Here is a 26833-nt window from a genome sequence, read left to right on the forward strand (position 1 = left end):
GTTAGGAAGCAGACACACACTGGATGAGGATGAAATCAACATTGGGACTTTATTGTAGACAGGTGAGAATAACACGCCTGAGAAACGCATGTAATGCGGTCAGTCAATACAGGGAAGATCAGATTGCAGTGGAAAAAAGGTGAAGGCGGTAAACCAACACAGGCAAAACCATGATGGGAGAAAGAGTCTGTACACCCAAAGGGAGACTAGACAATGACTGCCTCACTTTGAAGGCTACGCCCTGCAAGTCGCAACTGTCGGATGGATTTATCATTGAGTTTGTGTCATTTCGGAAAAGTAACATTACAATTTAAGAAAGAAATTACCATTATTTACTCCTCATTTTATTTCTTTCTTTCTTTTAGAAGGACAACACACATTAATCAACATTTCTGTAAATGTGCCCGCTGGCTCATTTTCAACTGCAGTCCTTTGCCGAGATGTTTTTGAAACCTTATAAAAAGTACATTATAACACCTCACAACTCCGTAAAGACAGCAATAACATCAAAAGAAGAATTCTCAGCACAGACACAAGCCATGCGAAGCAACAATGAACGGCAAAACATCATAACATTAACACATTAAGCAATCAGCATTTCCACACAAATAGCCATACAAGCATACAAAGCGACAACACAGGAATAAATAATAAACATATGTAAAACACAGCCAACAGCATATTAATCTGATAAAATATTTTTACACAGTTACGGGTTAATAAAATGGTAACATGCATATAAGTTATAAAACAGCACTATATAAGAACATACCAGACTGTTCATAAAATAAAATACAATATACCCAAGCCACGATACTGGACGACTGGCAGCGAGCAAAGGACATGGAACATTTTAGCAGCAGGTTAAATAACAAACACAGTAATAGTTAAATAAGCAATGAACTACAGATATTAAAAATGATCACATGTCTGATTTTCTAGAAGCCAGGCTTTAAGACTTTGAGTAAAGGAGTGATATGTGGCACAGTTTCTTATTTCATTTGGAAGTGTGTTCCTCTAGTGAGAAGCTCTTATGGAGAAGCATGATTGGCTAAAGGAGGTGGACCTGAAGGGGATTACACAGTCCCCTCTCTGTGCTGATCTTGTAGAAGTGGTGGAGGAGCATTTCCATTTAGGATCTTAAACATCAAACAGACGTCAGTGTATTTTGTCAGATTTTTCCAGCTAAGGATATCATATTTGGCCAAAATATCACAGTGGTGGTAAGTATTGGATTTTCTGTCTAACACTTTATAGGCCTGCTTATACAAGGAGAGAATGGGCTTCACATTTGTACCTTTAGCTAGAGAACAACTTGTCATACAGTATATTAAGTGAGGGATAATCATTTAATTTAAATACACTTTTGCTGCTGTAATTCTTAGACAGTTTCTTATGTAGCTGAAATTAGCCACATTGTATTTAGTTATTTGCAATACTTTCTTCACTTGTTTTTTAAAGGATAATGTGGAGTTAAGGATAATACCAAGATATTTAACATAAGAGACTACTTGGATGATCTCTCCAGACACATAGACTTTGGGATCACAGTCAGTTGCAGAGTGTGTCTTTGTGAAGAACATACAAACAGTCTTCTTGACATTAAGAAACAAGTGTGAATCATAAACCATTTGTTAACATTTATCATTGTTTCATTGAGTTTAAGAGCTGCTTGTTCTTTGGTTCTTGCATGTACATACATTACAGTATCGTCTGCATACATCTGAACCTCACACCCTGTACACACCGAAGGTAAATCATTTATATATAAGCTGAACAGGAGGGGTCCCAGGATGGATCCCTGAGGCACACCCATTTCATTGCTCAGAAAGGGTCTCACAACCCACCCTTACACACTGAACTCTGCCTGTAAGGTAGGACTTCATCCAATTCAGCACGCTAGGGGAGAAATTACAATTAGAAAATTTACAGATGAGTATTTGATGGTTGACAGTATCAAATGCCTTCTTTAAGTCCAAAAATATGCCACCAACAACACCTCCTTTGTCCATTTTTAGCTTGATGTTTTCTAAGAAGAAGAAATTTGCTGTCTCAGTAGAATGTTTAGCTCGGAAACCAAATTGCATTGGGTGCAGTGTGTAAGGGCTGCTATTGAGATGAGTGGTCAGCTGTTCAGCAACACATTTCTCAGCAATTTTGGAGATGACAGGTAAAATGCTAATAGGCCTATTATTACTCGCCTCAGTCGGGTCTCCTAATTTATGAACTGGAACAACGATGGCTGACTTCCAGTCCTTCGGAAACTTCCCTTTTTTAATAGAGGCATTAATTATCTTTGTTATTGGTCCAGTAAATAAATCTGCATGCTTTTAAAAAAAAAACCAGAGACTCCATTAGAGACAAGGCTGATTTAGAGATGTCTATCGTGATGGGTCCGAAGTTTCAGTTTGATTAAAATAACACTAGGAATGAACTTCCGGTTTGGTAATGCAGTGTTGAGACGCACGGTGTCGAAGCTCCGCTTTATTTCATGTAATCTCTTCAGAATACACCCTAATTTATCAGGACATCGTATTCGTTTGATCATTTTTGTATGTTTGAAACATTCTGCCTTCGGAATCTTTCAGTTAAAATTAGCCAGTCTACGAGGACAGGAGGAAAACAACAGACCCAAGTTCAAGATGCACAGGCCTGTCAAGAAAGCAGCAAAATGGTGGAAAACAAGCCAATATCTGCACAGCTCACAATCGAATCTCTAGTCAAAGAGCTCGAAAAATTCAGAAAAGACATGACTGGGGAATTGCTCTCTGGAACCAACCGATCTTCAATCGAATCGATTGGTGTGACCCTGTCAACACACACAGTGACCATAAGCGAGATGGAATCGGGTCTCTCAGACCATACCGACCGAATAACTCAGCTTGAGCATGATGTAAACACTCTTCAATCAAAACTGACGACCATGGAGCAGGAAAACACGGCGCTTAAAGCTAATGTAGAAGATCTGATTTCTCTCTCGAAGCGCCATAACATACGAGTGGTAGGCCTTCCTGAGGGCCTTGAGGGGAAAAGCGTGAGGGAGTTCATGACTAACCTGCTTTCTGAACTTCTCTGTGACTCCCTTACAGAACCACCTGAGCTGGGCCAGCGCAGCCTGAGGCCCAGACCTCGCGCAGAGGAATCTCCACGTCCACTGATTATCAGATTTCATCGATACATCGTTAAGGAAACTGTCATGAGTTGGGCTAAATCTCACAAAGACAATTATTACAAGGGCCACAAAATCAAGATGTACGAGGACTTCAGCACCGAGTTGGCAGGGAAACGAGTGGCTTTCAACAAGATTAAGAGCCTACTTTACCAGCAAGGAGTGTGTTTTGTAATGCAGTACCCGGCTCGCCTCCGAGTGAGTCGTAACGGCGGGGAACGGATCTTCAACTCCCCTGAACTCATCAGACCTTTCCTAATTAAGTCGTGGACTAATACTCGTTTCTGAAATGGGATGGTAAATTCAACAGGTACAAGCTGCTGTAAATAATTTAAGGACAGTTTTAAGCTCTCACGCTACTTATGATTGGCCTTGAGGGAACATTAGACTGTCACACTACGAGTGCCTCTGTCTGCTTTATTTTGATGTTATTCACGCATCCCCAAATTATATAGTTTATGTGTTGCACATTAATGAAGCTATTCGGTTGATGATTTTAAATGTCATACCACCTGATCCATGTTGGCAGTGCCATCTTGTGGCGGATCGCTTATATAACTTGCCAACTTTAAATATTTTTTGTTTAATGTTTTCTTATTATCTACTTGTTTTTTCCTTCTCATATAGTCACTCAGCACATAACTAAGCTTTGATGGCTGTTTTGGGTGTATATCTAAGTTTTAGGAGTTGACAGTTCTACGTGGTTGATCTGTTGTGTGAATCGGTGTTCTGGCTACTCGTCATGTTCAAAAAGATGAGCATCAGAGTTGTAAGTATAGGTTTGTATACCCCACCTCTTTTTTTATTATTCTTTTTCTTTTTCTTTCCCTCCCCCTTCCAAACCCTTCAATTTATCCGTCTCAGACTTTTTTCTTTTCTTTTATCTTCACGATAATATAAATGATTAGTCCTAAAGTGAACACAGAGGGGCTGGCTGATCATACTGTCAAATCTGTTACTTGAAATGTGAGGGGTCTAGGTGGTCAAATGAAAAGATCAAGAGTGTTCTCGCACTTAAAGAGCCTGTTTTCAGGATATAAGTTGAACTTTGCTTAAAGTGAGTGTTTTCCCATAAATGAATTAGCAAAACAAATTCCTCCAGCTATGCTCCCTTTCCACATGTCCTCTACAGGTTTCCATTACCTAGGGGTTCATATTTCAAACTCATTCAAGTCATTGCACAAAGAAAATTTTACAAAATTAATGGACCGCATTAAAGCAGATCTTCAGCGTTGGAACAATCTTCCACTTTCTTTAGTAGGATTGAATCAGTTAAAATGAATATTCTACCACAAATACTTTTTCTATTACAGACTATTCCTATTTTTCTTCCTAAATATTTTTTTTAATCATTCGACACCATTATATCATCATATATTTTGGGCTGGTAAACCTCCGCGTGTACACAAGTCAACTTGTCAACTCCTGCTTATCATCCTCGTTAACGGCATTAGTTTTTTATCCTAATTTGCGACGCTTCTCTAAATACAACACTAACCCGATTGTGCTTTCATCGCTCAAAATTTGAAAACCGTTACATCATTTTAAATTAAACACATTGTCCACCTCAATGCCAATTTGTGGTAACCATCTTTTTGTACCTTCTACTTTGGATTCAACTTTTGCACAGCTCAGAGAGAAGGGCCTAGAACTGTTTCATGATTTGTTTCCTGGTGATCATGTATTTGCGTCATTTAATGATTTACTGAGTAGATTATATATGACCAAATCCAATTTATTCCGCTATTTTTCAATTGCACGACTTTGCTAAAGCACACTTTGCTACCTTCCCTCACCAGTCAAAGAAAACTTTAATTGAAGATATAATGTCACTTCCGAAATCACATATCTCCTCAATGTATGTCCTGTTACTCTTTTGCACTCAAGGGAACCTGGGAGAGAGAGCTAGGACTGGAGCTTGACGAGGAGCTGTGGAATAATACTCCAGCTAAAAACTCTCTCTGCATCTGTGCTCGCTTGAATCTTATGCAGTTTAAAGTTGTTCACAGAATTCAATTCACCAAAGCAAAATTGAAGAAACTTTCTTTAACAGAAGATTATATGTGCAATAGATGTTCGCTATCCCCAGCAGATCATACTCATACATTTTATACCTGTCCTAAATTGTATTCATTCTGGTCTTCCTTTTTCTGCTACACTGTCAAAGGCTCTTGATGTCTGTGAAACTCTGCCCAATAATTGCAATTTTTGGAATAACATCTGTTGATGGCTTGTACAACAAGCGCCATGCTGATATTATTGCTCTTGCTTCATTGGTGGCCAGAAGACGAATACTGTTGCATTGGAAATCCTCATGCCCCTCTTCTAATGTTTCTTGGCTGAAGGACTTAATGTCCTTTCTACACCTGGAAAAACTAAACACTCCATCAGAGACTCATTTTATAAAATGTGGAATCCTATCATTTCCTTTGTTGAGACTGTCCTTTCATTGGAGATTTGATTATTTTCTCCCCCTTTTTTTCTTTTTCTTCTTTTTTTTGTGGGATAATTTGGGATGGGTAGAGTTAAGAGTGTTCTGTATATTTGTATCATTTTTTTTTAATTAATTTCTATGGATGTTAAAAAAAGAAAAACAGCAGGTTGTGATGTTTTTCATGTATGCCATGCACATAATTGTAACTTAAAAATCTGCTCAATAAAAATATACATAAAAAAAAAAACACTAGGAATAACAGCAAATTTTACAATGGCTACTTTTCTGAAATTAGACAACCTTCAATGACATATGTGACCCCTTCTAGATGAGACACAGACAACTGAATTCAGAATCGCATACTAACAGACTACTCTAACTATTTTTGCCATGGAAAGATATAGGAGAATAGTAAGAGTAAGCTAGGATGCAGTTCTGAATTCAGCATTTGACTGAGGGAATGAGTGAGGCATATACAGTGTATGCATTCCTTGATTCAGTGTCTGTTGCTTGCAGGTGGAGGTGATTAAAAGGAGGTTATCTTTTAATTTATCAAATCATCAATGATGATCATTAAATGTTGACTTAGAACAGTGGTTTTCTACCTGGGGACCCACCACCGCTCTGCACATTTTGTATGTCTCTCTTATCTGACACACAATTCAGTTCTCAATAGAGCTCTATGATGAACTTCAATCAGGTGTTACATTAAGAAGAAATACAAAATGTGCAATATATACAATAAAAGTTAAAAAACAACTCTGATGCTGGTAACATTTATTAAGGTTACACTGATTTCATGTGATTAGCAAATGCTTTAGATGTTAATTAATCTGAGCAGTGTTGTGACCTCACTAATACAGACATGCCTGTATATGTCTCAACACAGTCACAGAACAACTGCTCTTAACAGAGATACATTCACAACACAAATCAAAATCAAATTCACAATCACAAACTGATGCAAGGAGAAGATCCAGTCAGATGATTAAGTCAAATTTATTTCTTAACCGCAGACAATCAAATAATAAATGAAGAGTAAAATTAGTTCATCCATAAACAGGATTAAAAATGTAATAATAAAACATAAAATTAACAGTTAAAATCACTTCTAATATTTAAGTAAAATATATTTCAAAACCACTCTGAGTATAATATTCTTGCCTAAAGAAGTAAGTTGTTTTAGAGAGCTTTCTGAGAAAAGACAGGTTGCGAAGGAGCAGTCCGTCCAGGTTGAGACTGACAATTACAGAAAATATTATCCTTCTTATGCAGATGCTTCAAAGCACCGGACTAAGATCCTCTTTTCCTTATGATAACGTATGCAAGGGACATATCAGTCCCTTGTGGTTTCACACCAGGAAACGGGTGGCCATGCAGACATTGTCTGATACCCCTGAGGTGTCAGAAAGTTGTCCATCTTAATACCATACACAATACAGACCAACTGCAAAACATGTCCTTTCTGCAAGATGTTCAGCTAAGATATAATCAGCATATCTATTTATTCTAAGACATTTTGAAATCTTTGTGGTCTATCGGGTGGAACATACAGACTTTTGACCTCTTTAAGACAGTAAAAACAGCAAGTACAAAAGTTAAGTTCACCTCAAGTCAATCAGCTACATTTGAGACATAAAGATTAATAAAAGAAAAGCATTTAAACATACACTTCAAATTATAATAATTGTAAACACATCAAAAGATAGTAATAAGAAACATCAACATGATAATATTGATTACTTAAAATAAGATGATTATATTTGATTAAATGATATTGAAGATCTAAATGACTAAATAATCAAACAGAAGCAAATGATAAAACATAAGTAAGTTCCCTTTCAAGGGAACGAGCGTTGCGTCGAAATTGATGCTATGGGGAACGCTTTGCGTGATGACGTCTTGAAGCACATGTAAAATCAGTCCAATGGTGTGGCGGAACGTTAGAGGCGGGTGACGTCACGTACCAGGAAGCTATAAAAGCCGGCCCGAAACAGAAAACGAAAGCTTTCTGAGTCTTCAGTTGCGCTCTGTGTGATCTGTCCTTGTTATTTGGTGTTGTCTGTCTATATTACATTATATATTCAGTATGGCGAGTAAGCAGCAGCAGTTTAGAGTGTGTGTTCACCCCTGCCCGCGTTATTTAACGAGTGGGGACACTCACACTCTTTGTGTTGTCTGTTTGGGTGAAGAGCATGCCCAGTCAGCACTCGAGGGTGCTGGCTGTGAGCATTGCGATGCGCTTCCTATGCGTACGCTCAGATCCCGCCTGGCTTTATTTAACCAGGATCGCGTTCCCCAGGGCTCTGGTCCCGCCGCTGCCGAGGCACGGCGTCGATCACAGACCTGGGGCTCGCAAATCGATCTATCAGTGGATGTTGAGACGGGCTCTGCCTTATCTCAGCCTCTTTCTGATAGATCCAGTGCCTCTCATCAGGGTGTGGAAGCACGCGTTGCGGTTTCTTCCCCCCCGATGGAGGCACCAATACTGCAATTGTCCAGCTCTGAGGAGTTGGACGTTGTTAGTATTGACGCTGAGTCTGAGGATTCGTGCGTTTGAAGAATTGCTCGATGTAGTTACGAGAGCTGTCGAGCGATTATCTGTTGAGTGGCCAGAGGATCGGCAGGGCGCTCGTTCGAAAAGCAAGCTCGACGAGCGTTTCCTGCCATCTCGTGCACAGCCTCAGCGCAGAAGCCTTCCGTTTTTCCCCGATCTCCACACCGAGGTGTCGAGATCGTGGGGGAAACCAGTGTCATATAGAGTGTATACTGCACAAACATCACACTATTCATCCATTCACAATTATAAAGAGCATGGTTATGGGGAGATGCCGAAGGTGGAAGAGACGCTCGCTAGCTATCTCTCTCCAGCAACGGCATCTTCTCTGAAGGCTCCTGCACTACCATCCAAGCCAGTAAAGTACACATCTTCCCTGGTTCATAAGGCTTATGCCGCCGCCGGCCAAGCTGCAGCGTGTCTACACACAATGTCACTAATGCAAGCGTACCAAGCTGAATTATTGGGTGATTCTGAGGAGGGCGGGGGAATTGGTCCCGATACTGTGTCTGAACTGCGTAGAGCCACAGATTTGTCTCTCAGGGCCACCAAGGAGACGGATAAATCCATCGGCCGCTCTATGGCAGCCCTGGTGGCCACTGAGAGGCATCTGTGGCTCAACTTAAGTGATATAAAGGACAAAAAAAAACATGTTCTTTTAGATGCACCAGTTTCCACTCAAGGGTTATTTGGAGATGCAGTTAATAGTGCTGTAGCTAAATCACAAGAAGCTTCAAAACAGGCAGCAGCACTTCAGAAACTTCTCCCCCGCCGTTCTTTCATTGAGGCTGCTGAGCGGGAGCAGCCTCACTCATCTAAAAAGAGCGCTGAGCACCGTGCCACTCAGAAACAGAGCGTTTCCTCCCGTGCTCCCCCACAAAAATCTCGGGGACACGGAGGGCGCTCTCAAACCCAGCAGTCTTCGAGGGGTAAGACGGATCTGCGGACCGTTATTACCGCCTAGAAGGCTGCTGGGAAAAAGTCCTGATGTCCGAGGGCTCAGGACAAATGAGGGTAGTCCCCCCCGAAGCAGAGCGGTCAACACCTCTTTTTACGGTGCCCGTCTCTCTTCGGTACCCTCAGGGGACCGGTCTGCCAACCCTGCCGCCTCCGGTGTTTCAGGGCTCAGCGGTCTCCGGCGAGCACATATCTCAAAGTCCACCCGGAAACGTAGTGGCCTCGGGATGCCCGCCCCCTCTGAGGAGGGTGCTAGAGCAGTCTGTTCGGTCGTTCCCTGCCGGTGCGCCGTTACAGGGCGACGAACCGACTACTCAACAGCAACAAAATCCAGAAACCAGTCTCGAGAGGCTGGTACCTCTAGTAGAATCTTTGACAGCGTGGAAGCTACTGTCAAATGTTTCTCGTTGGGTCCTGCAGACCGTGGAAAAAGGGTATCAGATACAATTCAAGAAACGCCCACCTCGGTTTATGGGGGTCCTGCCCACAGTGGTGGGCCCCGAGCAGGTTCTGGTTATGGAACAGGAAGTAAACACTCTGTTAGAGAAAGGGGCCATAGAATATGTACCTCCCTCCAACAGGGAAACCGGGTTTTACAGCCGGTACTTCATAGTTCCAAAGAAGGACGGGGGATTGCGTCCCATTTTAGATCTTCGAGTTCTGAACGAGTCAGTCATGCAGCTCAAGTTCAAAATGTTAACATTGAGACAAATCGTGCCACAGATCAGGTCCGAGGACTGGTTTGTCACGATAGACCTCAAGGACGCATATTTCCATATTTCCATCCGTCCGTGTCATTGGAAGTTCCTGAGGTTTGCTTTCGGGGGCAAAGCATACCGATATCGAGTTCTTCCATTCGGCCTGGCTTTATCACCCCGCACTTTCACCAAATGCGTGGATGCAGCTCTGGCGCCCTTGCGCCTTCAGGGTATTCGCATATTGAACTACATCGACGATTGGTTGATTTTTGCATCAGGAGGCGATTCGGCATCGAGATGTCGTCCTCGCCCATATGAAAGAGCTGGGGTTACGGCTGAACGCCAAGAAGAGTGTGCTTTCTCCACTTCAGAGGACCACTTTTTTAGGCGTGGTTTGGGATTCAGTGTCGATGCAGGCGCGCCTGTCACCGCCACGTGTAGATTCCATCCTTGCAGCTGTGAAAAGTGTAAAGCTAGGCCAGCTACTCACTGTCAAACAGTTCCAGAGACTGTTGGGTCTCATGGCAGCAGCTTCCAACGTGATACCTTTTGGACTACTGCACATGAGGCCCTTGCAGTGGTGGCTCAGGACCAGAGGGTTTTCCCCGAGGGGCAACCCATTTCGCACAATCAAGGTCACGCGGCGATGCCTACGTGCCTTGGTTATGTGGAAGAAACCTTGGTTCCTGTCCCAGGGCCCAGTGCTGGGAGCTCCTTGTCGTCGCAAACTGCTAACGACGGATGCTTCCCTCACGGGTTGGGGAGCGATCCTAGAGGGTCGCTCATCTCAAGGTCTGTGGGAAGACCATCATCGTTCCTGGCATATCAATCGCCTAGAGATGTTAGCTGTCTTCCGGGCTCTGAGGAGCTTTATCACAGATCTCAGGGGACACCATGTGTTAGTGCATACGGACAACACGTCGGTAGTCGCCTATATCAACCACCAAGGGGGTTTGCGCTCGCGCCCATTATCCAATCTGGCACGCCATATCCTCTTGTGGTCCCAGGGGAAGTTGCTGTCACTCAGGGCAGCCTACATCCCCGGGGTCCAGAATATAGGAGCAGACACTCTGTCGAGACAGGGGCCGACGCCCGGGGAATGGAGGCTCAGCCCCGAGGTGGTGGAGCTGATATGGAGGGAGTTTGGCCAAGCACAAGTGGATCTGTTTGCGTCTCGAGAGACGTCTCACTGTCCACTTTGGTTCTCCCTCACGCATCCAGCTCCTCTGGGACTGGATGCTATGGTACAGACGTGGCCGAGGCTACGTCTGTACGCTTTTCCCCCAGTGGCTCTGCTCCCGGGAGTTCTGGAGAGAGTTCGCAGGGACCGGGTTTGCCTGCTTCTTATAGCCCCGCGCCGGCCGGGCAGAGTATGGTTTCCCGATCTTGTGTCCCTCCTCGACGGGCATCCTCTGGAGCTTCCTGTCAGGAGGGACCTTCTGTCCCAAGCAGGGGGCTCGATTTTTCACCCCCGACCAGAACTGTGGAACCTGTGGGCTTGGCCTCTGAGAGGGCCCAGCTCATAGAGTCAGGTCTCTCAACTGAGGTTGTTGAGACCATTCTACAGTCCAGAGCTCCCTCCACGAGGAAACTTTATGCCCTGAAGTGGAGAGTATTCACTTCTTGGTGTAGTGACCGTCGGTTGGATCCAGTCAACTGCCCAATTGGTACAGTTCTGGAGTTCCTGCAGGACCGGTTCACTGCAGGTCTGACCCCGTCCACTTTAAAGGTTTATGTGGCGGCTATAGGTGCTTACCACATTCCTTTGGGTGGAATGTCTGTGGGGAAAGACCCTCTGGTATCTCGTTTCCTTCGTGGCACTTGGAGGCTGAGGCCTGCAGTTCGCTCTAGGGTGCCACCTTGGGATTTGTCCATTGCGCTGCAAGGCCTTTCCCTGGCCCCCTTTGAGCCTATTGAGGAGGTTCCTGAGAAATTCTTGACTTTGAAAGCTCTGTTCCTTCTAGCCACTTCTTCTCTAAAGAGAATAGGGGATCTCCAAGCGTTGTCGGTTGCTCCGTCATGCTTGGAGTTTGCTCCGGGTATGGTCAAAGCTTTTCTTCATCCTAGACCGGGCTATATCCCCAAGGTCCCCACTAATGTGGCTAGACCTATTGTTCTGCAGGCCTTCTGTCCTCCTCCCTTTCAAAATGCGGACCAGGAGGCGAATAATTTGCTTTGCCCTGTTCGGGCGTTAGACGCATATGTCCACAGAGCTGCCCTGTGGCGTAAAAGCAATCAATTGTTTGTATGCTTTGGGTCCCCTAACAAGGGAGGTCCAGTGTCTAAGCAAAGGATGAGCAAGTGGGTGATTGAGGCTATCTCACTTGCTTATGAGGCGGCTGGGCAGCCTTCTCCTTTGGCTGTCCGGTCGCACTCTACTAGGAGTATGGCGGCCTCTAAGGCCCTTATATCGGGAGTATCTTTGCAGGACGTTTGTGATGCGGCAGGCTGGTCCTCACCGCACACCTTCGTCAGGTTCTACTCTTTAGACCTAGACTCTACTCCAGGGTCTCAGGTTTTGTCTTCCTAGTGCTGCTCACTTGATTACACACAGGACAGACATTTGTAGCTATGGTGGCGTTGGTATAGACGTTCCCCATAGCGTCAATTTCGACGCAACGCGAGTTCCCTTGAAAGGGAACGCCTGGGTTACGACTGTAACCTCGGTTCCCTGAAGAGGGAACGAGCGTTGCGTCGCCTTGCCATATCTCCTTCATGCCTGTCAGCACGACTTCAGACTCTACGTAGCTTTCGTTTTCTGTTTCGGGCCGGCTTTTATAGCTTCCTGGTACGTGACGTCACCCGCCTCTGTCGTTCCGCCACACCATTGGACTGATTTTACATGTGCTTCAAGACGTCATCACGCAAAGCGTTCCCCATAGCGTCAATTTCGACGCAACGCTCGTTCCCTCTTCAGGGAACCGAGGTTACAGTCGTAACCGAGGCGTTATAAATCATAAGTAAATGATAAAAAGTAAGATATAGAATTTTTCTTTTTCCTGCTTCACCACAAATCCAAATCAAATTCACAATCAAAAACATAGCTCAAAAAAAAAAACGGCACCGCTCAAGCAGTTACAGTACATGATTAATAATCAAAGACTAAGATTTGAAGCTCAAAATTTCTCTTCCAAACATTTGAAAGAAAATCTGTTCTAAAATAAGATGTCATGAATGTCAACAAAACAAAAGAATTCATGCATATATAGGTAAAATAATTATTTGTCTCTAAGAGTATACCACAACATTCGAATTAGTACTACAGGTTTGAAGAGTTCAGATGCAAAAGCCTCTAAGTGCCATCTGAAATTTTCTTCTAGAATGATCATTTTTATCAAGCTTGTATATTTAAGTTCAGTAATTTCACTTAAATGGCAATGCAAATTACCTATTAATTGTCATTTAAGTAAAATTACTTAACATAAATTATAAACACCCCTTTCTTCATATATAAAACACATCTTTATTTTATAGGAATAAAACACTTAGCTTAGATTAATTATTTTTTATGTTTTCTTATTACAAGGCAAGAGCAAGTCCAAGCAACTTTTTGTATAATGGCACTCATGCATTAGTCAGGATATGCTATGATTAATATTGAAACCAGCAGGTGTTTTTTTTTTTTTTTTTTTTTTTGTAGTCACAGTTAATATTCATGGATACTTGAATTTTAAGGTGTGAGTTTTAAGTTTTCTTACCATCATACCAAACTAATTTAAACAGAGGTCAGAGAGGGAGTTAATTGATGTTTAGGCTTTTCTCTGCATCTGCTTTTGTGATTTTTCCCCAGGGTATTTTTGCAGGCTCTGCATTGTACTTCTCTGCAAACTGCTCATTGAATTGTGCCATCACGTATTTCCAGTATGCTGAGGCCTTTATGCTGGGGTCTGGATCGATTCGCCAGTCTGGATAGATTTTGCTGTATTCTTTATAATGATGCCACTGATCATTGGTGTCTTCACACTTAAAGCGTCTGTTGCTGTGCACTAGTGATGAGCAGATGTCGGTCGCTAGTTTTTTAGAATCATCAAATCTGTAGCTGCCGAGACCTTCTGGTCTGTGGATTGAGACAAAGTGTTTAGTGTGAGCGTCTCCTCCAGCCTCACATGGTGCTTTACAGAATGGACACTGTTTCCCACAGCCTTGCACTCGTTTGAACAGCACATCCTGTGGTTTGGTTTGAAGATGATCTATTTTCCTTTGAAAATCTCTTGCTTTGAAACTTACTTTCAGTGATTTATCCATGTCCATTACAGAACATTGAAGGCATTCAGCAAATCTTTTTAGATTTGCTTTGTTCAGAGAACTGATTTTGTCCACTGCGTCCTTGGGAAAAACAAGCCTATTTACAAGTTTATTACAAATGTTCTCAATAAATCCCTTGATGTCATTTATCTTTGGGTCTCGCTCTGCCTCTTCAATGGCCTGTTTAATTTCACTGATGACTTCGTTGACGAGTTTCTCCTCCAATGTGAACATTCTGTTCTCTGCTGAAAAGTGCTTTTTGATTTTGTCAAAAATAAAGGCTTTAACAAACGTTTCATATGACGAGATGAACCGCAAATATGTTTCAAACTGAAATTCATCGAGAAGATTTTTCAAGACTGAAATCTGAAATGTTGTCCTTGATCCGAAAATTGCTGAGTTTTCACCAGTCACCATCTTGTCTGCCATTTTCATGCCCAAGTTCTCTGAAATATATCTTTCCAAGGCAGGTTTTAGGCAGTTTCTCATGAATTCATCAGCTTTCCTCTGACACTGGTCTCGTTCACGGTAAAGGTCAATGAAGTCAGAGCGGAATGTTTGTTTGAGGTTCTCCAAGGCTGTTCGTGGGTTGTTTTCCTTGATGAATTGATTGTGAATCTCTTGAAATTCTCTGCTTGCAAAGCCACATATGTGCAGTTTAAGGGACAGCTCAAAATCTCCCTTTAGCTCAAGATCTTCATGAGCCTCAAGTTTCTCATCAATCATGTTAAGAATTTCTCTGATGTATGTGTCATCATAATCATCCTTACTTTTCCTCTTTAATTTAGCAAATTCCTGACAATCTCTGATAAGGTTGTCTGAAATCTCTTGAACCATCTTGATATGATTTTTATTCCACCAGTTATACAACTTTGTTTTCTCTTTACAGGCAATAAACTTTTCATGGCCATGACTGTTTAAATCTTTAACTTCATCTAGGCGTTGAGCCATTGAACTTCCTCTAGATTGAAGATTTTTCCTCAAACGATGAAAAACTCTTGTCCTGATATCTTGTTGTTCGAGCCCTGTGCATGCCAGTGTCCTGACAGTCTCCTTCCACATTTTATCAAATGCTTCTTCCAGCATGGAGTCTGACATGTCTGACTTGTTCTCACGACAGTTTTTCAGCAAGTTCAGCACTTTTTCCTCCATTGTGTCCATGCATGTCTTTTGGATTCCTTCCACTTTGATCATTCCATTTCGACGTGAAACAGCTGCATCCAGTTTGATTGTGACAGAATTTGAAAGTTCCTTCTTCAAAGACGTGGCAGAGTTTATAAAGTCTTGTCGATAATTTTCCACTAGTTCAACATGACCTTCTCCTTGTTCATAGTATGATTTGATCTTGTCATTAATTTCATCTTGTCCTTTTAAAAGCTTAGTTTCTGTTTCCTGTAGTAAACGACAATTAACATCTTCAACGGTGCACTTCTCAGAGCTTTCAAATTTTCCATGGTTTAAGATCTTGGTTTCAGCTTCTAACGCCCATGTGTGTATTTGCTTTCTCAGTGTCCAGTCCCATCTGTTGTACTCTGTGCACAGTTTCATGTATGCATCAGCCACCAGGCTGTTTCTGAAACTGAAGATGAATTTCTCAAATTTCACAGCAGTCCACAAGTCTTTGGTCCATTTAAGAAATTCATTGATGTTGTAGGACTTGTAACCTCTGAAGATCTCCATTATATGCTTTTTGAGATCATACACAGACTCACTATAGCCAATACTCACGGGTGCCATTGGGGGGTTTCCATGCCACAATCCAGGGATGTAGTGGTCACCCGTCTCAATGTCATAGTTCATCACATCTGTAAATTTGCTGAATTCTAGTCTGTTCTCCATTTTGGCTGCAGCTTTTGTCATTTCATCCAGTTGTTCCAACAGAAATTTACGGTCTCTCATGTTTGAATCATGAGCTGAGACATCAGCAACATTCTGGTGTACAAACAAACATGTGTGTTTCTTTCCTATTTCCTTCATCCTGAGGAAGGCGTGAACAATGATCTGTAAAATGTCTTTCATCTCTGTAGAATTCTCCATGGCAATGTTGACAATTGTTACATCACTCAGTCCAACAACAAGAGTTGCCAACTCATTGTCATGTTCATGGCTGTTGTCCAGTTGTGCGAGCTCAGGGGATTTCAGTCCTTCTGTGTCAATTATCACTATATAATCACAATTGAGTTCTGCTTGGCGATCATCTGCTACTTTAATAAGCTGCATAAAGGCTCCCCTGGTGCACCTTCCACTGCTTACTGCAAACTGAACTCCAAACATGGTGTTCAACAGTGTTGACTTTCCTGAACTCTGGACCCCCAAAACTGTGACAACCATAATCCTGTTTTTGGACTCAACCAGTGTGTTTAATTCAGAAAACACACTAGAAAGCCATTTCACAGGGATATTTGAAGAATCTCCATCCACTAGTTCAAGTGAAAATCCATCCAGTAGTAGTTCAGCACAGCGTTTAGGTAAGTGTTCCAGCTGTTTTCGGTAAAGTGAATCTTCTGGAAGTGAGACTGAAGCCTCGTAAAGCTGGCTCATCTCTCGAATGAAGTTCTCCACTCCTAAAGAACTGTTTGATATCTTTTTATCAAGCTCAGCAATTTCTGCCTTGTTTCCACAAACATCTTGACATTTCTGTTTGTACAGTTCTCTGAGTTGAGGCAGTACTTCATGTGATCGATTCTCTAGAGCGATTCTCAACCATTTTAAGAAGTAGGCCCTTTCTGGTGTTGATATTGCACTGATGAAGCAGCTCATAGTGGCAGACATGTTTTTGCTACGTTGCTCTTCTCTGAGTTTATTTTTCTGCATCTGAAGTTCATTTTTGTACATCTCAATATCCTTATCCCCTACTTTCTTCAGTCTGTATTCCTCCTTCTCTAACTTGGCCAGTTTCATCAAGATCTCTCCTTGCAAGGGCAGCTCCTCCTTCTTGAACTGCACTATATCCACTATTTCATCTGCACTTTTTTTTGCACGCTGACATTCTTCAACATCCTCGTCCACCAAGATTCCTAGATTTCGTGCAATCTCAGCTAAACGAACAACTGACATTTTGTGATTGTTGTTATTAATTGCGTCTTGCAACTTGCTCTGAATTTTGTCAACAAAGTCTGCATCATTATGGCTGGATTTTAAGATGAAATTGCTTTTCTTCAGCTTGAGCTTGTTGACTGTAGCTTTTATGCTGTTGTTGTTGGAGTCCCCCACAAAAAATAGCTGAGGCGTAGGTTTCTGACTGGGGACTGAAATTAACTCTGTATCTAAAAGCTGTGATTCAAAGAACACAAACACAGCAGTTGAAGCCTCACAAAGAAAGGAGAACTGTGTTTCAAAGTCCTGGATGTCACCTCTCAAGTTTGCAATCGCTATTGGCTCAGGAAAGACATCAATGTTATTCTTTCCACAAGGAAGATACCAGGCCATCTCAACCAAGCCATTTGATATTTTCTTGTTGATGTTTCCACAACCCATGTTGAAGTGCACAAAGGTATCAGTGTATTGCTGTGAATTGCTGAGCAGTTTATTCAGAATTTCTGATTTGGAAATGTTGCACCTGCCAAGTCTCACAAAAGACACTAACGGTAGGTCTGAGAGAACAATCCTTTCTTCCACAAATCCACTTGGATCTGTCAGGGAGTGTGGTCTGTATTTTTTCACAATATCTCTCATTGCCCAAAGCATAAGTGTGATCTGATTGTTATCACTGTTTGGAAGCAGCAGAGGAACCGCAAACTGACACATGGACATTGTCATGATCATTTCCTGCTGAAGAAAACTGTCAGAAAGAAGAAACACAGCAGTCAAAACGTCTAAAGGGTTTACTGACTGAGGACAGTCTGATTCAGCACTATCCTGATCATCATCCCACTCTGAATCTTCGGCCCCATCTGAAGAGGAACACTTAACACTCCTCGCTGTCCTTTGTAGCAACATCAGTCTCTTCAAGAACAGCCATGGCAGATCTGAAAGGGACTGGACAGGCACATCTGTCACACTGTTCTTGTTGATCTGCAGCACTGTGTGGAGAGTGAGTTTCCTGCCATAATACTCTGCCAAACCCAAATTTTCCAGGAGTTTCTTCATGATGTTCCCTGTAAATTAGAAGAAAATAAGTTACATTTTAAAATATCTTCTTTTGTGTTCAACAGAAGAAAGAAACTCATACAGGTTTTGAACAACTTGAGGGTGAGTAAACGATGACAAAATGTTCAGCCCTTAGTTGGACTACAGACAAATCACCAAATCATCCTAACTGAGAGCAGGCAGCACATAATAAGAGGTATACACACAGGATATATGGGAATATGGGATAGCCAGCATGGTCAAAATAGATAATTGAATTATTGAAGTAAACAGCCAGTATTAAAATTAGAAAACATAGGCAAATCAAAAGAAATAGGTCAATTGAATACAATTGAATAAAGATACAAATGAAATAAACAGTGCTTTAGAAATATTACAGAAACTGAATGAAGTAATCAAATGTAAAAAAAAATCAACAACAAAAAAACACTGTATGAACTACATATACATTGATCCTTATTAAAGGGGCCATAATATGCCTTAATATTATTTTAATAGGTTTCTTGTGGTTTACATATAATGTTGGTACAGTTTTTGCACATAAAGCAGTTTTATAAAATGAATATTTTCTGCCCTAATTTTGATCTTTTGTCTGAAATGCTCTGTATTAGTTCTGAGTGTCATTTAAGACAGCCACTGTTACGACTGGTTAACCCACCCCATCCCACCCCTGGTAGACTTAAAAAAAATAAAATAAAAATACAAACATAGAATGTAGACCCCCCCCCCCAAAAAAAATAAATAATTTTTTTTAAAGTTGACACAATATCAAAAGCAGCATGCAATAAATTCACTCTGTCTTAACACTGGATCTATGCATACGAGAAGTTGAGAGTTCCATTGATATAATGTCCAGCAAAGACACTGTCCATGTTCGTCTGTCCATTGTGTGAGGAGAATTCCAGCGGTTAACTTAAAATTGTTTTGCCGCTGTGAGAGCGGTAAAACAGTCCAAAAAGAAGTGCAAGTACGTTCCTAGAGATCCTTGAGAACACAGATTACACTTGGCAGAGGAGGATAGATTCATATAGAAACGTTTCATAGGAGTCAAGCAAACCCTGTGGTTTAAACTGTGGTTTATTTTTTAAACCATCCACAAACTTTTTAAATTCCTGTCCATTAGCTATCAAACTCCTGGCATTCCACTGCAGGATACAAAACATTAATATACTAACTATCAATTTCATCATCATCATCATCTTCCATTTGGCCTCCATTATTCTTTCGCCTTCTGTCTCTTGAGAACACATATCTATAGAGGGCAGCTGGCTCAACCTCTACAACCCCAAGACTCCTCTCAGCAGCCTTTACCACACTTCTAACAACATCTGAATTATTCTTAGTCTGCTTCATGTCACAAATCACATCCACAATGAAAGCCAGGAATTTAATCTTACTCACCACCACTGAATCTTCTGTTACATAAGCTACCGACGGAGGACATTCCTCTTCTCCTCTCCTTGAATCACTCACCTTACTACATGTTGCAATCTTTTTAACAGCCTCAGCATAAGGCACCCCTTTGTTAGTCTCTCTAAACTGCTGCACCCTCATAGCCTGCTTATATTGTTCACATTCACGATTTCCAGCTATGTGCCCTCCACCACATGAACCACACTTTACCACCTTCTCCTTGCACTTAGAGAACTCATGCTCACCTCTACAAGTCTACAACTCATGCTCTACAAGCAGCCGCAATATGCCCATACCTCTGACATTTAAAGCACCTCAAAGGTGGCCTTCTGTATGGATGCACTTTAAATGACAAACACCCTAGGAACACTCGTTCTGGCAAGGCTCTTTCCTGAAAAGATAGCACCACAGTTAATGAATCCCGCTTAGCTCCATCACAAAAAACTTTAAATCGTGTAGCCTCATCAATCCTCGCTCCCTCTATACCCCTCATCAGCTCAACCATGGAAACCTCCAGAGAAACCCCATAAATCACCCCTTTCAAGCCCTCCTTGCTCCCTGGAATAAATCCTTCTACTCGCCTCTTCCCTATCGCATCCAGTGAAACAGCTTTGTTCATCTGAGCCACAGACTTGCAAAATACAAGCAGTTTCCCATCAGCCAAAATTCTTGCATTCAGGATATCACCCAACTCTTCCTTCAATGCCCCAGCAAGCCTAATTGGGTTGAGAGAACTAAACCCAGACTGCCCTTCCTTCAACTTAAAAATCACTTTATACTCTTCCAACTGGATACTGCTTCTTCTCATTACCTTTACCTGCTGATCTCTCCCTCCATTTGACTCTTGTGAATCACTAGTTTTGTTTCTCTTTTTCCTGTTCTTTCCCTTACTATTTTGTTCCCATCCACCCCCACCTTCATCCTTGTCCTGCATTGCAGGAGCAATGTCTTAATTATTGTAGGTTATTGCGATTTCATGCGATTTATTTGTTCCAGCCGTTACTAGGGATGGCTGACGCGAAACAGTCGTTCCGAAGCTTTGCGAGATCCCGAAGCGCAGATGTTTCGAAACACTGATCCGAAGCGTGATTCAAAACACCCATGTCACGTGACTATGGCCAAATGAAGCCTCGAAGTGTTTCACTAAGTGTTTCATCAGGTGTGGTCCGCCGAATCAGAGTTTGATTGACACGGTCGGGAACAGACCACACAATCGCACATCTGTATAAAAGTGAAATCAACGCATATTGACCTTGTGGGTTTTTGTGAGAGGAGTTTGATTTTGAGATAGCGGATTTTTGGTGATATAGTGACATAGTGCGGGAAACGCGTATTAACAATAAGGTACAGCTTAAGGTGTAACTTAAGAACGACGTAGCGTTAAGGAGGTTTCGGGAAACCCAGCCCTGATTAATAAGCAACTCCAGTAAGGTGGTGATATAACTGCATGTACTGTTGGCGGATTAGAGGTAATATAAATACAGGAGTTGCATGCTTTTTAGGGGATTTATGAACTAATAGTGTTTATGTTTTTATTTTATTTATTTAATAATATTATTTTTATTTAGTTTAGGGAAGAATGCTTAATGTGGAGTGAATATTAATGTTTGAATGATGGATGTTTTTGGTGGGTTGATGTTGCAGCAGTTCTCTCATCTAAGACAAATTTCTCCAACAGGAGAAAATAAAAAAGTACCTTGACCTGCCATGACTTCTACTTCTACTTCTCACATACTGTATACATTTTTAAAAATTAAGCGTAGCGTCAGTTCTGGCATTTCACGTTAGTCAACTCGCATCAGCTGACTTTCAGTATTATCATGACGCTATCGTGTTTATTTAAGGAGCCAACTATAAGGCGAAATTTGGCAGGCAAACCGCATCATCTCACAAGGAATCGTGCAGTCGGGAATTTGGCGAGAGGAATTCGTTCCCCACAAGGATTTCACCTCAGATTAATTCACGTTTGTGAACTTGAACACGAGATTCGCCGCACTTGTTCTAGGCTTCTCTGGTTGCACTGGGAAAATGCTCGTTCTTGATTCTATCCGATTATTGCAACATGAAGTGTTAAAGTAGCACATGCTTGTGGCTAAAGCTAATCTATATTATCAGTAACATACTTTCACCGTTCACCACAGAGATCTGTTATTCAACACTAACAACATCGTAGCTTGATGGTCCTGTGAAGGAGTGTGGAATCATGGGAGTCGTCATCTTCACCTCCAAAACCAATGGAATTCAGTACGACGGGAGCAGAAATCATTTTCATGAATGAGGAAGCACACTGTACTTCATTGCTTAGCTGCGCACTGCATATGACTCCCCTGACCAGACTACACTAGTCTTAATACTAGTCCTATGGTTATATAACATGCTTGTTGTATCAGATTTTGTTGTCGCTAGTCGGCGCCATTGCTTTATGTTTCCCCTGCCAAACTACACTCGTTTTAGCAATAGTTCTGTGATAGGGGAGCACGGGGCACAACTTAACGCGGGGCTAGTTGTAACACGCTTGTTTTAAATACTTCCGCACATGCTTGGATGACGAAACTTTGTGTATTTACTAGTTGCCATATCAACACTATATAGAAAAAAAAAAATCCCCAAAAATTATTTTTATTTTTTGGAAGATATCCATAGACATTTATTAAACCATAGCAAAAGTAAATTTCTTACTTAAGTTAATTTTTCATCTAAATTTTTTGTGTTTATTTAAAATAAGACAAATCTGATATTATTTTAATCTCCAAGATGTTATTTAACAGTTGAGATAGTTATTTAATGCTTTGCTAACTAGCAGAAGACACTAGCTGGGTTTAAATCCCAGTTGTGCAGGCGGTGTCACAGTGTCTGGTTTGTGTTCCCTGGGTCACCACTAGATGTCCTCCTTCCCCACGGTGTCTGTCACATTCTTGAACTACATTCCCCACGATCCTTGTTTCCTCATTGCACTCAGCTGTCCCTTATCACTGATCATTGCACTCAGCCTGTTCCCCATTAGCATTGTCATTTCCCTGTGTATATAACCCTGTCTGTTTTAGTATGTGTCACGGAGTCCTTGTAAATATCACACCACTTCTGAGTACTGTTGTTAGACCTGTTTGTTTGTTCTTGTTTATGTTGGATTGCTACCTTGGTTTTGACCCCTGCCTGGACTGTGTACGATTTTGGATTTTCCCTAAATAAAACAGTCTTACCGCATCCTTGGATCTTCCCTTCTTTCCCGAGTGTGTATCGTGACAGGCGGGGCATGTTGTAACACTGCGTTACAATGTGCCCCTATTATAAATATGCTATTATATTCTATACTTTTATTAATTTTATTAGGAAAACGTGAGAAAAAGGTGAATAAAGACTGAGAGTCAATGTTCAGAAATGACTAATTATTTATTTGTTTTGAACTATGTTGTATAGGTGTGTTTTCATGTGTTCAGAGTCAAAACTCAAAAATTTGTTTATATTTAATTATAAAAAATTGCCATTATTTTATATGAAAGTTTTTTAATTGTATTTTATTTAGAAAATATTTTAGTTTGTTTTGTATATATTTTTTATTAGATCAGATAACATTTTAAGCTGTCAAATGTTATGTTACAATGTGCCCCACACATGTTACAATGTACCCCACCTATGGGGCATGTTGTCACATTTCACTTCCATTCTTTCGGGGTATGTCAAGAAAAAAGTATATACTGTATTAATAAAACAAAACCACATAATTGTAGTAGACACGTGGGAAATTAATGTGGGAAAAAATAAATACTCTGAACCATAAGTAGATTTACACAAAATGAGAAAGTCAAAAAGCGTTAGGTTGTGCCCCGCTCTCCCCTATACAATATGCTTATGCTAGGCTGCATGGATGCGCAGGGACTTCTTGCCCAGAACAGAACCATACCGCCAATCCTAACTGTATGCTAATAGTCAATCGTATTTGACGATAGTGGTCCTGACAGAAATGTACTATAATGGAATACAATTTTTTTTTTTTATGTTTTAAAAGCTACTACAATTATGAAAAAATTATGTTTTTGGTGAGTTTAATGTACTAAATTTCTCATAATGTAAAAACTGTTATTACATTATGAGCTCAAGATTGTATTACGTTTTGATCAAATTATTACATTATGAACATTTTGTTACAGTAATGTATGTAATATGTAATGTAATACTTTATGTAATAAATAAATGTAATACTACATTTTGTGCAGTTTTTTAAATTATGTGCAGTTATTACATTATGAGTTGCTACAACATATTATACGTCTCTCTAAAAATATATATTGTTTTGTTAACAAAGACATTCTTAGGGAAAAAGTATTGAAGTATTGATGCACTCTTGATTAACTGATTTATTTCAGTGGTTCTCAACCCTCTTCCTGGAGCCTATTTGTAAATGTAAGCTTATACTTCTAAAATACAACATACCAAAACATCAAAAAAGATGATAAAAAGCAGTTCATCTTAAATCCATTCTTCATGTTTATTATTGAACCTGGTCTAATTTAAATTTCATCAGTGAAACGTGAAAATGTCTCATTCAAATCAGTCCTTAATTCTTTCCCCAAATCACACACTGCCATTTCTCCACTGATTGTTTACAGAATATCCGAACACTGAATATCACAAGCAGACATGAATATAAATCAGTAATACATCTGAAAAGAAACAGATACTTACCCTGAATTTCTCTGATGCCTGAAGGGTATGAGGAGGACCAGCTGGAGCCCCTCTCTCTTATAGGGGAAGGGTCCAGAGAGGGGAGCCAACAGAGGGGAGGGTGGTGTGATCTTAGTTAAAAAAAAAAGATAATTACATTAGAAGAACATAACGTCCCCATAAGTCCCTATTATAGTGAAGGATTAAAGTGCAAAACTGGCTATTTCCGTAAAATTAACAATAACAGTATTTTGAAGACTTTCCACTTTCATTTTCATTTTTCCTTTCAGTTTCATTTTTCCTTGCAGTCATGTGATTTTCAGGAACTTGCAGAGTTCAGAGTGACAAGGCATATCTGGAAGGCTGTCCAATTTCCCATCATCCTCCACTTTGATCTTCAGTTGGTCAGTTCTGCCAAACTATTAAAATAACTTTAAGCATTGGGACAGAGGGATGTATAAAGCTGTTAGGTATGAATTCAAGCGATCTGTCTGGTTAAATGAAAATGAATACACAATTTAAAAAAGGAGAAGAAGCAAATAAGAAGATTGTCAAAACATCTTAATAGATACATGTTTGTTAATGTTGCAGTTTATGTCACACTCACAGAATGCAATATATTCTAGCTTATTTACAATGCTGTGCTCTTATGTAACCGCCACAGCTGTAATGGCAGAAACCTAAAGCATTACTTTTAATGGATTTGATTCACACACACACACACACAAACACACACACACACACACACACACACACACACACACACACACACACACACACACACACAAAAAAAATTTTTTATTATTTTTTTTTTTTAAGGCTAACCATTTAACTTATATCCAGACAATCACAACTGAACTGGCCATAATGCGGCCCGTAAATAAATATAAAGATTTATGGGTGTTCTACACTTTTCTACAGAGGAAGTCCTGGTAATTCTGTAAGACTTCATAAATCTACTGTCAGCCTCACAGCTTACATGTGGTTTCATTTTTATTTGCAAGGGGACCCAGAATCTCTTTTTAAAGTAGACCTATATTTAGACACTAATTAAAATAATTTATAAGTGATTTCTGTCTTCTTTTTTTTACATGCAATAAATATTGTATTTACCTCCTTTAGAAACAAACACTGCTTATGGGTATTAACAAGTCAATTGTAAAGCATCTGCGTGAAAACAAACCTGGAAAGAGATGTGAGGTTTTGGGGATAATCAGAGGGAAAAGAATGCAGTGACTGAAAAAAGCTCTTGCCAGTTTCATGTTATGTAACATTAAAATACCAAGCGTTATGTTGTTCTTCTGAAAATAGAATGTGTTTTGCGCACTACGAAGACTCTTAAGGTATAACTTAACTAAAGGTATACCATTACTACGCGTGTTCCCTGAACTATACCTTAGGAAGCTGCTTAAGATATCCCTTCTGACGTGCGACGTTACCCGGTGCTGTCCGTGGCGATGCTGCTGAACTGGTTGATATCGATGGCTCGAGAATAAATTATTCTCTCGTGCAGGAGCTGCTTCACTGCATTATGTGAGAAAGCGGTGTTCTTTATAAAAAGAAGCACTTCAGAAATAGTTGAAATGGCATTTATTAGGACTCATGGGATATTATAAAAAAATTATCCAAACTATAATAGCCTATAATTAAAGGCTATAGCCTACATATTTTAAAATTGTATAATATATTGCTGCCACAATAATCATTTAAAAATATTTACGTGCTTTCATCTCTTTCCCATTTTTGTTCGCTGAGGTGGAGCTGCGATGAAATAGTGTTCTTGTAAATACTTTCCAGCATTTCAGTAATATTATTAGATACAAGAATAGATACAAGATACAGTAATACAAGAACAATATTTCATCGCAGCTCCACCTCAGCGAACACAAATGGGAAAGAGAAGAAAGCACTTAAAAATTTGAAATGGTTATTATGGCAGCAATATATGATACAATTTTAAAATATGTAGGCTTGGCTATTATAGGCTATTATAGTTTGGATTATTTTTTTTATAATATCCCATGAGTCCTAAAAAATGCAATTTCAACTATTTCTGAAGTGCTTCTTTTTATAAAGAACACCGCTTTCTCACATAATGCAGTGAAGCAGCCCCTGCACGAGAGAATAATTGATTCTCGAGTCATCGATATCAACCAGTTCAGCACCATCGCCACGGACAGCACCGGGTAACGTCGCACGTAAGAAGGGATATCTTAAGCAGCTTTCTAAGGTATAGTTCGGGGAACACGCCTAGCAATGGTATACCTTTAGTTAAGTTATACCTTAAGAGTCTTCGTAGCGCGCTAAGAGACAACGTTATCGGGAAACTCAGCCCTGATTTTTGTAATCTGACCACATAATCCATATTACATACAATTTGTTTGTTTTTAGGTGATGAGAAATCTTTCATCTTTCGATGAGAAAAAAGGCTAGAGCGACTAGACTGTCCCATTTAACAACTTAGTTCGACCGTTGTGGAAACATTTAAAGTGAGTGGACCTTGTTGAAATAGGGTGGACCTCAACGCCTACACTCAAATTACATCATTTTACAATAGGATAAAAATAATTTGATAATTAAGATTTGTTAAATGTGATTCATTGTCAGCC

At 40.6% G+C, this 26833-nt stretch overlaps 3 protein-coding genes across 4 annotated transcripts in view; all 3 read right to left on the reverse strand.

The window, feature by feature from the left end:
• Positions 1-24251, reverse strand: part of LOC309489860 (up-regulator of cell proliferation-like) — a 96990-nt gene extending 72739 nt beyond the window's left edge. For both annotated transcript variants that reach the window (XR_014202544.1, XM_082158777.1), the window contains exon 1: positions 24246-24251. The gene's annotated coding sequence lies outside the window, so the exon portion shown is untranslated. The remainder of the gene's footprint in view (positions 1-24245) is intronic.
• Positions 1-26833, reverse strand: part of LOC309489858 (up-regulator of cell proliferation-like) — a 257487-nt gene that overhangs the window by 153278 nt on the left and 77376 nt on the right. The window lies entirely within an intron of this gene.
• The window catches only part of LOC309489859 (up-regulator of cell proliferation-like), a 49946-nt gene continuing 35931 nt past the window's right edge, over positions 12819-26833 (reverse strand). Inside the window, exons 3-4 of the mRNA XM_082158776.1 lie at positions 13250-18157; positions 12819-13074 (exon numbers count right to left, since the gene is read on the reverse strand). Coding sequence (XP_082014902.1) covers positions 13554-18157 — 4604 coding nt within the window. The 3' untranslated portion in view covers positions 12819-13074; positions 13250-13553. The remainder of the gene's footprint in view (positions 13075-13249; positions 18158-26833) is intronic.

Source organism: Leuciscus leuciscus (assembly GCF_965113295.1).
Source record: "Leuciscus leuciscus genome assembly, chromosome: 24".
Classification (NCBI taxonomy): domain Eukaryota; kingdom Metazoa; phylum Chordata; class Actinopteri; order Cypriniformes; family Leuciscidae; genus Leuciscus; species Leuciscus leuciscus.